Source organism: Zonotrichia leucophrys, chromosome 1A, assembly GCF_028769735.1.
Source record: "Zonotrichia leucophrys gambelii isolate GWCS_2022_RI chromosome 1A, RI_Zleu_2.0, whole genome shotgun sequence".
In the NCBI taxonomy this organism is placed as follows: Eukaryota; Metazoa; Chordata; class Aves; order Passeriformes; family Passerellidae; genus Zonotrichia; species Zonotrichia leucophrys.
In genome coordinates this window covers 57,257,547-57,270,918 of record NC_088170.1, presented here as the reverse complement: position 1 = coordinate 57,270,918, position 13,372 = coordinate 57,257,547, and the positions used below count along the sequence as shown (strand labels likewise).

Sequence of the window (13,372 nt, the reverse complement as noted above, 5' to 3'; positions counted from 1 at the left end):
AGAGTTTCACTACCCTCACAGGAAAGAATTTCTTCCTTGTGACTAACATAAGCCTGCTCTCTTGAAACCACTACCCTCTGTCCTATCACTCCATGCCCTTTTAAAAAAAGTCCCTTTCCAGGTTTCTTGTAGGTCCCATTTAGGTACCAGAAGGCTGCTCTAAGGTCTTCCCAGAGACTTCCCTGGTATTGCTCTTCATTCTGCAGCCCGGAGCCCTAGGCATGACATCCCAACATGTAGGGAATCTACTTTAAACCACTGTTTAAGGGCTTTCTTTTCTATTTCACTTTATGGAATAGGTGCCTGTTCATAGCTGTCCAAGACTTTGACTTATGTAGGTATGAGACTGCCCTAAGCTGTTTAGTCCAGTAAGACATTAGGACCTTCCTGGGGTTAGCAGAGTTTTGGGAGCTCACTATTGTCTTAGGTGATTTCATCTGTGCAAGTCTGAGTCTCAGAGCCTCAGGCTTTTTGTCAGTGTAGCCTTCAGCCTCCTTATCTAAATTTTATAACCATGATTACATGGTTTGAATTTCTGCTTAAAGCCAGATGTCCTTCAAATCAATTTTCTATAAAACACTTTATACTGAAGATTAATATGCAATTGTAAAATAATCAGTATTACTGAGGCAGAATACAAAATACTCATAATAAAAAAAAGCATGAACCTATGATTCATGTGGTAGCATTTTTTCTCCTATCCCATCTTAAATTTATAGGGCTAATAATCAAGAACCACTGGGACATTAAGTGTGACTTTCCTCAGAAACTTAGTGTCTTCTTCAAAGACATATTGGTCAAAGTTACTTGGGAATTGCCTATAAATTAAGTTATTTCTGATGTAGATCACCAACACTGGAGTCTTTGTGTCTAAAGATCCAAACACAAGGATTGTAGCTGTAGCGGCACAGCAGGTCTGGGAGGCTAATGGGGTTTCAGGTACAGAGAAATTGTGATAATGAACTGCAACCATACAGGAAGTGCGATTAGGCAGGGAGACTGCTTGTTCATGGAGAAATATTTACAATAGTGCATGCACCTAATTAAGCATGAAAAAAAAAAAAGAATTTTTGAGAATTCACTTTTTTTTTTATTTTTAGGGAATTTTATAATATTTGTAACTCCATCTCTTAAAATAAATATAATTTTGTCTTGGTTTGAAAAACAGGCATCTGCTAAGGAAGGCAGGAGCCTCCTTTGGAATGGAAAATGTAAAGCCCTTCCCTTCAAATTATTATAATTTTGAAATTAAGGGGCTCTTAGGCAAAGATATAGGAATAGGAATAACAGTTCTTTATTAGTATGTATAACAAGGCAAACAAACCAACAGCAGCTACAGCATTAATAATAAACACCACCGGAACCCACTAACAGCCTGCAGTTCCGGACACGGCCAGCAGGGGCGCTGCTGGGTCCCGGCGGGCAGGCAGGTGCGGTGACTCCCCCGTGCCTGCAGGGGGCGCCGTGGCGCGGGCTCGGGCAGCGCGTTGTGATGAGGGAAGGGATGGAGGAGAGGCTTTGCCACACAAACCCTGGGGCAGCCGGTCCCGGTGCCCCAGCAGGACTCTCGGAAGCAGCAAGCTGGACTGGCAGGATGTCTCAGCTGGCAGGGAGTGAGGGGCTACAGTGCAGCAAAAACTTAGAGCAGTGCTGAAGAAGCAGCAGGGGCGGAGCAGTGGCGACCCAGCTCCCAGCAGGGCAGGGAGAGGCGAGCTCAGGATCCTGGACAGACGGAGATAGGTCCCTCTTTTAGTGAGGTGGTTGTTAATGAGGTCCCAGTTCCGTGGCTGCTCTCAAGAGCAGAGGCTCACCCCACGGCAGAAGAAGCAGCCCTGGGCTGGGCTCCGGCAGCAGCAGCAAATTCCCTTCCCCAGGCAGCAGCCCCAACCATCCTCCTCTGGAGCTCAGAGAAAGAGCGCCAGCAGCTGCCCAGCCCCATCCCTTACCTGCCCAATTCCTGCGGTGTCTCTCCCCTCGCAGAAGAACTCCAGCTAAGAGAAGTGCAACCACATGTCCTCCTCCCCTGAGCTTGGCCATTCCTTCTGTTTTTCTTAGGTACCCAGTCATTAGTGCTTCCTGGCAGCTTATAGGAAAAAATTCCCTAAAAGGAACAAAAGGAAGGAAACAATGTATAAACATTTCCTGCTGAACTTCATGAGGCATTTTCAGAAGGATTTTTTTTTTGCACCAAATGGGCTTTGCCAGCATCTCTGTGCTATGGGATCAAAGACCAGGCAGCATCTGGGCAATATTTTGTTAACTAAAATTTGTCATTGTGTAAAACAATATATTCTTAATTAAGCAAAACAGAAATTTTCTTTCTATTACTTACTGAATACATGACACCTATACAGATATTTTGAATTATTGGACAAAGAACTTGAAATTAATTATCATTGTGTACTCAGTCATCTCCCCTCTCCAAGGACACGTGCCTGTGTGCAAACAAGTATTTGTGGCTATGTGCTAACCTCAAATAAGTGCAGCTCCAGCACTTCAGCTTTTCCTCTTCCCCAACATTTTGGTGTTTTCACCCCTAAATGTGTAGAAATGTGAAGAGACTTGAATTGTGATATATATGATTTTACAGTGGTTTTTATCATTCTCAGGCATCTCTGATCGTTCCCTGTCGGAAAAGACACTGTGTCCTGACTCCAAGACTTACCTTGGGGACCACTACAACACACACTCTCTCTTTGGCTGGGCCCAGACAGAACCAACTTTCAAGTAAGTTTTCTAAATATTTCTAATCAGATTTCAGGTGATTAAAATGCATTTTAAAAGCCACTGATGTTACTTGGAAAATCTGTAATATTATTTAATAAGAAACAGAACCATGTCTTGTTTCATTGTTTGCCATTTAGTAAGAAGTTTCAAGAAAAAAGAACCTTAGAACAAGGACCACAATCCTTTCTAATTTTACTTTTCCCATCTAAATCAGGATGTGTGTATAAGGCCTAACTTTACAGCTGCTTTTGTATATGTAGAGCAAGATGCTCCTGTTAGAGCTTCCGTGAGCATTGGCAGCAGAAGCAGCCTTGTGTGGTGTCAGGGGTATTTATCTGTGCCTTCACTATTGTGGTAGAGGAGTTTCTGTCACTGTCAGTGGAGAATCCAAACTGTTCAGGTGCCCTGGCTGCCTCTGGAGCTGCCTCTGGTTCCTGGCAGGCAGTGTTTTGCAGATTGGCTTGGGGCTCACTTGGTTCAGGAGGTTAGAGCTGCATTGCAGCACAGTTGCTGTCAGCTACTGTAAAACTCATTTTGCAGCTGGGAAGCGCTCAAAGCCAGCTTACACAGGCAGGCTGTTGCTGTGGAAAGCTGGCTGTTGGATTAAATGAAATAGGCAGATCATGACTTTTCCAGCAGGGATTGAGCTAAAACACTGGGAAATTTCATTCCACAATGGAAGAGCCAAAGCAGGGATCCGTGTGTGGCCTGTTTCAGCGTTTAGCACTCATTTTCAGAAGTTGGATTCTGATAGCATCCAGAGGGCATGGTTAGGTGAGCCTAATTCTGGTGTTGATGCGTTTGTGTTTTATATGCCAAGTCCAGGGCAAGGGAAGCCCTGGGAAAAAACAGAAGTAGTTTGCAGCACAGTTCTGCTTTTGAGAGAAAGAACAAGAAGTCCTTGAACTCCAGACTTCTTACCATACTTCTTACTATTCCTCAGTCTTCAAAGAGATCTTCCCAACAAACTTATTTTGCTCGGCCAAATGTGGAGAAGACCACCAAAAGTATATGCAGGGGTTGATTTTGGTGCAAAGCTGGGAGACTTTGCTGAAGTATTTTTTGTACATATTCATTTGGGTTTCTCAAATAGATTTCTTTTCAAGGCTGGTTGTATGTCCTTTCTGCATTCACTCTTCACAAAGAATATATTAAATGAAATTACTGACAGGAATATTCAGCACCCAGCATCAATTGCAAGATGTTAGATGAAAATGAATGACAATTTCATAATCATATAAAAACACAATTCTAAGAATTATTCTAAGGCAGACAGAGAATAGGAGATGTGTCATCTGGCCTATTTCAAATGGTTTGAATTTGAATACATAAACTAGCAGCAATCAGTTTGTGCATAGCTTAATGCCAAAAGTTATTTGCACATGATATTCTGTAAATAATTTAAATCAACAAATGCATTTGACAACATTAGGACCTGCTCTGCAATGGTTTGTGAAAGACTGAAATTATTCAATAAATTGCTTGTTACAAATTGTTTTTGCAGCTCTGGATCATAGTTGAGTTGATCTGATATTGCCCTCATTAGCACCTGTATTTGCAAATGGAGCCAAAGGCAGCCAGAGGAGAGCACTCCTGCTCAAGACATCCATGAGAAGCTCCAAAATAACATTTATATGAAGCACACGGAGTCTTGTGCAGTTATTGGCCCAACAGTGCACCTGCAAACCAGAGCCAGCAGGTCCCTCACAGTTAAAGAACTGCACCTCTTGCTGCATATGGCCCCTAAGGTTAATTCATTCCGCTTTCTTCCATGAAAGCTGCTGGGGTTTTTTGCTTCAGAAGCAAGTGTTGAAGCACTTTAAAGTCTCTGTGCCATCACAGACCCAAGAGCAAACACTGGGCCGTGATGAATGCAGGTGAAAGAACTCTTGATGAAATCTCATTAAGAAAAGGGAGAAAGAAGTAGATGGTGAACAACATGATTAATATTTCATGCTAGAATTTCCAAGAGAATCTAAATTGTGTTGCCCAAATTATATTAAAGAAGAGTTGAATTTGAGTTCCTGCAATATAAAATACTGCAATTTACAATTACGTACAAAGAGTATCCTATTCTGAGGAATTTTGTAATAGATTTGTTTGTAAGGCACATTCTCTTGATTTTCTGGTGACACAGCAAAATTGTTTTCAAAAAGCAAAGATAAATTCATTGTACCACTAAATCTGTAATGAAACCTCATATATCAAAAAAGACAGGAAACCAGAGAAAATACTACAAGGATGGGGTGGCATTTTGAATGATGACAGGTTTGTTTTCTATATTGATTACTTATTTTTTATACGATGTTTAGATATACTTTTGATATTTTTGTGTGGTTTTGGTTTTTTGGTTTTGTGTTTCGTTGACCTTTTTTATGTTTTCACGTCCTGGATATTGGAACTTTATTTACCAATACAAATCTCTAAATAAATCCTGTGTTGAAAAAAATACATATTATATTCTTTTTTATGAACTAATTGGACACTTAAGTAAATATACTAGTATAGAAAGGAAATTATGGTTTGAATTTTCATTTTGAGATGCTGCTGAGAATAAATTAAACACAAATTATTATTTAGGAAGATTAAAATACCTGAGGCAAATTGTTTGGTGAATCAGATAGATTTTTGTTTGTTGTTTGTTTTGTTTTGGCCAGTGTGTAAATCTTCCTTTTATTTGCAGTTTGGCAGCCACATTTGCATGTGAGTAGGGATCACAATGATAATTGTTTCATGATGATACCCTTTCAGATGAAATTGTGCCTGAACGCTCAGGTTGATTTGAAGATGTTTTGGTTGCCATTCCTGTTTTTGATGATCTTGTTGCATTTCTCTGCAGTGCTGTCAAGCAGGCCACTGGAAAGCGGCCGTACGTCTTGAGCCGGTCCACGTTTGTTGGCAGTGGCAAGCACACTGCTCACTGGCTTGGGGACAACTTCTCTCAGTGGAAGGACCTGCGCCGCTCCGTCATCGGGATCATGGAATTCAACCTCTTTGGCATTCCCTTTGTAAGTCTGACATCCTCTAGGCAGGTGCTGGCTTATACACAATATTGCTTCAAATTAGCTCAAATGTTTTCTGAAACAAGCCCCTTGAGATGGCCAGCAGTAACAGCCCCCACAGCCTAAGGAACTGCAGATTAAAAGGCTAAATGTCACTCTTGGCTGCTGAAGGGAAGCAGAACCAGCACTGCAAAATTTGGACTGACTAAATGTATGCCATCCAAAACTAATCTCTTTGTACTATGTACTCTATGATTTCAAATTATGTACTCTATGATTAGGGCTTCTTTATATATTTCTGTGTTTGCAAATTGGGATGAGAATTTGTAGAATTATTGAAATACAGTTGGATCTTCCACAGTGAGCTTAGTGCTCTAGGAGACAGGAAAATTTGTATCATTATAGAGCATTCTTATAAAATAATTAGAAACAGGGATTTATTTCCAAATATTATTTTTATTAGCAAATTTCTGTAGTCTCTCCTGTGGGGCCTCGGTCACAATCACAAACACAATTTTTCCTTAGATTGGTGCTGATATCTGTGGGTTTAACTACAACACTACCTACGAACTCTGCCTGCGCTGGATGCAGCTTGGATCTTTCTATCCATTTTCCAGAAACCACAATTCAGAGGGAAACATGGTAAGTAAACAAAGTTACATAAAGCTGTAGCCTATGATTACAGTAATGGGGACAGTGATTTGTGTTGCTTTCTCCAAAATGAACTTACCCTTCTTGGGTAAACTGGAGCAGTAGGTGAAAAGGAGTGCTGCACTGAGAGCAGGAATTACACAGTGAAATGTAAATTTTTCCCATCCATAATGTAAAATGACATAGAAATGCTGGTCTTCTCACACTGTTGGTAAAATTCATCTGTTTCATTTTTACCTACTGAAGCCCAGGTTTTATGTAAGAGCCAGTGAGTGTCAGGATATCTTCCTCGTCCCTTGATTGCTGCAACTTTTATTTCAATACTTCTGTAATTACAGTAAGTATTGCAGGGAGGGGAGAGAGGTCATTATACACCATGCTTGCTGTTTAAAAGCAAGTTACAAACATGTGAGAATTCCAAGGAAAGGCACCAATAGTGACATCATTATCAGCCAAACAGCAGCCAAGACCAGAAAAGGCTAATGAGCCATGAGATTAATGAAAAAGTGCAGCTTTAGTCCGGTTCCATGCCCTGGTTTCAACACCATAAAAATCCTTTAAAGACTTGTTGCAAACAGAAAGAAGTATCAGGTCATTTCTAGCTATGAGGTTTGAAGGTCTTGCAGCCTTTCTAATTATTCTGTGTTTATCTGCAACCGTGATGAAATGGTTCTGCTTGTTCAAGAAATGTTTGGGGTTTTTTCCTTCTGTAAACTGATCTGTGCAATGCTGAAGCTCAGGTTGTTTGCCAACCTTCAGTTTCTTTGAAGTTGCATCATCAAAATGCTGCAACATTTACACTCCCAGGGAGACCTTTGTCTCTCCATGAAAATATTATGGATGTTCAGCAATTGGGTAAATGTAGGAATAATAAACCATAGTACTATCATTAAGAGGGTCAGGAATTAGCCTGTAAATCCCTGAGGTATTTCTTTGTAGGAGAAGAAATGTCTGTGAGGCATTAGCTGCTGATGTTGAGAAATATTTTCCATTTGTCTCTCCACTAAAGTTAGAGGTGTACATATATATATATTTATATGGTTGCTTGGCCCTTTGAGCATGCAAACAGAGTCTGACCTGGGTGAGTGGATATCAATCTCATATGTACAATTTAATAAACAAGAAGAGAACAGTGGGTCTATATGATGGGTGCTGCAACTGAGAGATATATTTGGTTTTATTGGATTACTTAAACCCATTTAAAATATTGTGTTCATGGAAAGAAATGAACAGGCATTTTGGGTGACTCAGCATCACCTAAGAAGTCTGGCTGTTTTTTTGTGAAATTAAGCAGTGTTTGTACAGTGTCAGAACACTGGTAAAAATATAGTGCAATTTTTGAAATAATAGATGGATGCTCTGAAGCTCAGAGCCAGCAGGGAGTATTCTTAGTGAGTAATTCTGATATAAACATAATAATGGTGAAATTTTACTTAAATATTGAATTCAATTAACATTAGGTTAGTGTTAAAATAAAATTTAAATACCCACTTTGCCTAATTCATTGGGTGTTTCAAACAGTTTAATTAATATTTTTCTTGTCTGAAAAGCGCTAGATAATATAAAAAGCTTTGTTACTTCTGTTGCTTTTGCATTTCATTATCCTTGGAATTCATCATATCGTCTTCAGCTTTAATGAGAAAATTGAGTACTCTGGGAAGATTTCATGAAGGAGAAAGGGAGCCATGTGATTTGCAAGCTGGCTGTTTAGCACTGGAGAGGTTGACAGGAGGAATTAAAGGAGAATGTGGCTCTTTCCCATATCAGCCCTGCCCTTTGGCTGCGTGCCCTGCCTGCCATCCCAGGGGAGAGTCAGGGTTGTGTTGGAGTAGGACCAAAGCCAGCCAGTGAATACAGACAGGCTGCTCCAACCTGCCCCCTTGATGGTGGCACCCAGTGCATGCCCTGTCCCACAGGAGAGCACTGAGGAGCTGAGGGGCACTGCTGATGTGTGTGTGTGCTGTCACTCAGGGCATCCTCAAATGGGGCACACAGGAGGAGAAATCAAGCTTCTTGAATGGATGAAATGTTTTCTGTACCACACACAGTGACTTTGGTCACCTGTTGGCTTCAGCTGGGTTATGAGTTTACTCTTTTACCTAGTCTTGCCTTTTATATTTGTGGCCAATGTAATTAAGGTTTTGACTTTGATCTGCAGATTATCAGTCTTCCCTTTTTTATGTGTTTCATCTATTTTGTCTGAGAGGGCTTGCATCTCCAGGATAAATTAATTTCTAGATGCTGGGCATCTGTTCCTGAGCACAGGCATGGAGCCCCAGCTTCCATCTCTTCCCAAGCTTAGGGGTGGTTGCAGAGGGCTCACATGCATTGTGATGGGGCCTGATCTTTTAGAACTCACTGGAATTTTTCAAGTTAAGAATTTTATACAGATGTTAGTTTGGGAATAATGAATGTTGTTCTTAATATATCTTGCAGTTTGCAAATGGGTGCTTTTTCTTATTTAAACACTCACTTCTGTAGCATCATGACAGCCACAGCTCTCCTTATGCTGCACACAGCTTCTCTGCTGAGTTTGTTTCAATGCTCAGTACAAATCTAAGCTTTCCCTGGACAGGAACAAGACCCAGCCGTGTTTGGAGATGAATTTGCCAAGATATCTCGTGCTACTCTTCGGATCAGATACTCCCTGCTGCCGTACTTGTACACCCTGTTCTATGAGTCTCACGTTTACGGAGGCACCGTGGTGCGCTCACTGATGCACGAGTGAGTTTGGATCTCTTTTTCATTCTAACTTTCTACATTCACAAAGTAGTTGAGCTCTTATGTATGTAATGGTTGATATCCTTAGGAGAATATTCACAGTATTATTATTGCATCCTCTCTTTTAAAAGAACAGTTGAACAGTTAAATCAATCAAGTTATGTGCACAAAGATAACTCTTAATACATGCAATTAATTTCCATTAATATATAATCTGTATTTCTTTCCAGTGGGGTGAAAAAGACAAACTTAAGAAAGAAGAATTCTGAAAAGTTTTAGTCTTAGGCAAATATATAGTTCTTTTTTATTTCAAAAATGAGAGTCACATACCTGTATTTACTGTATTTGAATGAAATCAATGAAATCTGTATTCTGATCCAGAATGCTAAAAGGCCTCATACAGAGAGTCCAATGATCCCTAGCATTTGGGGTGTTTTTTCCAATTTAGCACTTGGATCTGCATGCTCTCTATGAAACTCACATCTGTGTCCACAAATTGCACAGAGAAAACAGAGATGGAGATGGTGGAGTGCAGAAGCAGGTGCAAAACTGAGATTAATAAATGCAGACTGAAAAGCCACTTCGAAAATTAAACTCAGATTTTTGGAACAAGTAATTTTTTCTCTTTTAGAAGAAGCAGGAATCCCGCTGAGGTTTAGTTTCCCTATCCTGATCTTCTAATCAGTTTTATACCTGCTTTTGGTTAATTTTCTACTTCAGAATGCTTTATGCAAAGACTTGAGCAAAAGGAGTGCAAACAATACATATGAAAGCCTGAAGCTCTGCCACAATTTCATTTCATTGGTGCAGGCTGTCATAGACTGTGTAATGTTCTTTTTTCTCCCCTTTAGCTTAAAAACACTCTGGTTAAAGGGTAAGACATTTTTTGCAAATTAAACTGAGATTACACCAAAGTGCAGACCATTCAAGCATGGAAAGGGTACTTGAAAAAAAATCTGCTTTGCTTACTCAGCATAATGATTAACTGATACATTTTAAAAGAAGTATCCTTCCTCTTTCTACTTGGCAATGCCATTTTACTGGATAAAATTAGAGAGCATAGGTACTCATAAATTACAATTAGTGATATGCTATTTAAAGTATTTATTTTAGGTCTTTTTTAGTATGTGGTTTAATATAATGTAGTTTGTGTTAATATTGGAAATGCCCAAGTTGATTTTGGCATTAGTATTAGCTAATCTCTGCTAATACAGAATTACTCTAGTGTCATTAAAGCTGCCTTTTTGACCCTTACCAGCATACCTGTACTCTATGAGGGCCATGTCCACATTGGCAAATTTCCAAATTTGCTTTGGTTAGAGCTGTAGGTCAGTCTCAGATGCACCAGCAGAGGCTTTTGTCAGATGAAACTGAGCTGAGAGGTTTGTTACAGACACTGATGGGAGCTTAGTCAGCAGAACCAGAGTTTACTGGATTACTAGGAAATAAAACCTCTCAAATGCATGTAAGTAGGGTAGGCATCAGGAGATGTTTCCCTTCCCACTGCCCCTGCTGGCATCCTAGCCCCATCACTTGTTAATGTTGCCATAGCTAGATCCTAAAATGGGTTAAAAGTGATTCTTACTACTACTAGTTAATTCTGGTTACTATTTTTCACTGCTCTTACTCAATGCGTATTTCTTACTATTTCTAAGTAATATTAAGGGCTTTAGTAGTGGATCTGCCCAAGTAGAGGAAGTGATCCAGATGCTAAGAGGAGGAGAAATGTGGGGTTTTGAGAAAGAGAAATGAAACAGAATTTTCAGTGTATGGATGGTGGAAGTTTACATCAACCTTGCCTCTTACTTGTAAAAAATACAAAGGAAAACTAAAAAACTCCTGCATTAGTGAAGTTCTTATGAGCTCAGAGTCCTCACCATGAGAACGACAGTACCCAGGCAGGGAGTCTCCAAGCAATAGCTGTTTCATGTGGACATTTCATTCCATTTGGAACATTTAGGGGTTCATTTCAGGTAACAAACATGAACAACATCCCAGTAGATTATTTGAAGTGTATTTGGTGTCTTGGAGGCTTTCACTCCATAAAGCAGAGGTATTGATACCTCAGGTGTCCAAAAAAGACTGTGAGGTGGTAATCCATTAGTGGAAGGGACAGATGTGTTTAATGGCTAATCAGGGGGGGGAATGTGACAGAAAAGAGGCAAGCATCTAACCAGAGGAAGCAGTAGATGGAATTAAAGACCTGTGATAGATGACAGCATGCTTTAATGGCTTATAATTTCAAAATAGGAAAGTTCATTTGTGTGCTGAATTTGTGCTAGTGGTTACTATAATTGCAAGAGAAAATTGTGCTGAGTTAAAGGGTGAGAATCATCTTTCCATGTACAAATATGATTGATTCTTCTTTATTCATAATTTCTTGATCAGCTTTTTGTCCTACAATCTCCCACAACAAAATGTATTTTATTACTATTACAGTTTTATTACAGTTGAATTGAAAATACAGAGAGCCTATTGAGATGACAAGAAAAACTCATGTTTTATATTTCAAAAACTTTAGGACAAGGTAATTCATCAAAAACCATAATCTGCTTTAAACATTTAAAAGTATTATGTCACAATGCAGTAATGACCAAGATTAAGGTGTCCAAAAGAGCTACTGTTCTGGACAGAAAAAAAAACCTCTGAACAAATTGAGGTTTCTTTCAAGCAGAGCCCAAGATATGCCTTCAAGAACATTTTTTTCTTAAGTTCCATGTACTCCCCTAAGTTTGCAATATTTTAGAAATCCGAGCACTCAGTAGGTGTCTTTTTATTGCCAAGTGATCTTTACTTATTTGGGGGCTTTCTGTAAGCCTGAGCTGGGTGCAGTGTGTGCCTGTGCCCCAAGCAGCCAGGGTGTGGAGCAGGGCACTGACACTGAGCCACTCTGCTCCAGCCAGTGTTCCACAGAGACCTGGCTTTAGACAGGGGCAGCTGCAAAGCCCATCAAAAGGAAAGGAATTTTTAAACAAGAAGTGTATACATCTTTAGAGAATAATATGTAAATATGCAATAAGCAGTGTGAATTTGTCAAAAATGCGTGAAAATCAGACCAGTTACCATCTCTGACAAGGTAGCAGGGCTGTTAGAGGGGCAGAGGAGTAGCAGAAGTCAGGAGGTACAAGGTACTTTGACTTTAGGAGGATTTGAGATGTGGATTTTTTGTGTATGTGATGTTCTTATCAGAACTAGGATCCATTAATTATTTCCTCAGGAAGAGACTTACAGATGATTGAAAACCTATTTAAATTGTCAGTGATTTTATGCTGTATGAAAGGAGATTCCTGAGTTGGGAAGGATCTCTCTTCTTTTCTAGGTGCTATTCAATATTTTCATTAGCTAATATTTTCATTAGCTAATATTTTCATTAGCACAGTGGAATAGAGATCTCTTCCCAAGAGAAGGCAAGTGATGCCAGGCAGACGGGACTGTGAGCATTCTGGAGAACAGGATCAGAATCCAAAACTATTTTAGTGCATTAAATAAAATGGACTGGGTTCCATAGGTTTTCCATCCATTCAGGAGAGGCAGCTAAAATCTACAGTAATGCATGACTGTTGCTCTGTGTTTGTCTTGCAAACAATTTCAAATGTAAATCTGTGAAAGCTGTAGGAGACCAAATCCAAGGATTTTCACAAATGCTTTAGATCCTAGAGCACAGTGTTTTTTCTCTGTGTTCCCTCTCCTGGGCCTGGCCCCTGTCCTGCTCATTGGCTCTCCCAATGAAGTCTCAGCCCACTGAACAGAAGTGAGTTGTTTTCCCACTGTTGTTGTTCTGAAAAGAAATCAGCTTCATCATTTTGTGAGAGTTCTGGTCTGCTCTGGAATGGTAGGTACTACTGAAATATCTGAATCTCTGTCCAGCTTTTGGCATTCCCTCAATCAGGAAAAATATTTGGCTGTATTGAAGGACACTTTGAGGAAGCAGATTGCTTGTCACAGTGAGTAATATCAAAATATTTGGCAGATGCTAACAACTATGAATTAACATTGTATATTTAACTTTAAAAACAGATTTACCTCTGATCCGGAGACGCATGGAATAGATACTGCCTTCCTTTGGGGATCTGCTTTTATGATTGCTCCTGTTCTTGAAGAGGCAAGTACTGTAATTAAAAATGCCATCACACTGGAATCAAAGAAATGAGTGGTGCTTAGGGCATTGGATGACATTCAGAGCATGTTTGCTCATATCCATCCCTTTCTACTCTCCACTGTCAAAGCTTCAGAACACATTTCTGAGCAGCACAGGCAGTACAGAGCTTCTC

General features: G+C 39.9%; 1 protein-coding gene across 1 annotated transcript in view; it reads left to right on the top strand.

The window, feature by feature from the left end:
* Nucleotides 1-13,372, top strand: part of LOC135458532 (sucrase-isomaltase, intestinal-like) — a 59,949-nt gene that overhangs the window by 33,036 nt on the left and 13,541 nt on the right. The window contains exons 13-17 of the mRNA XM_064733724.1: nt 2,610-2,727; nt 5,567-5,735; nt 6,255-6,371; nt 8,956-9,104; nt 13,119-13,203. Of these exons, the coding sequence (XP_064589794.1) occupies nt 2,610-2,727; nt 5,567-5,735; nt 6,255-6,371; nt 8,956-9,104; nt 13,119-13,203 (638 nt within the window). The remainder of the gene's footprint in view (nt 1-2,609; nt 2,728-5,566; nt 5,736-6,254; nt 6,372-8,955; nt 9,105-13,118; nt 13,204-13,372) is intronic.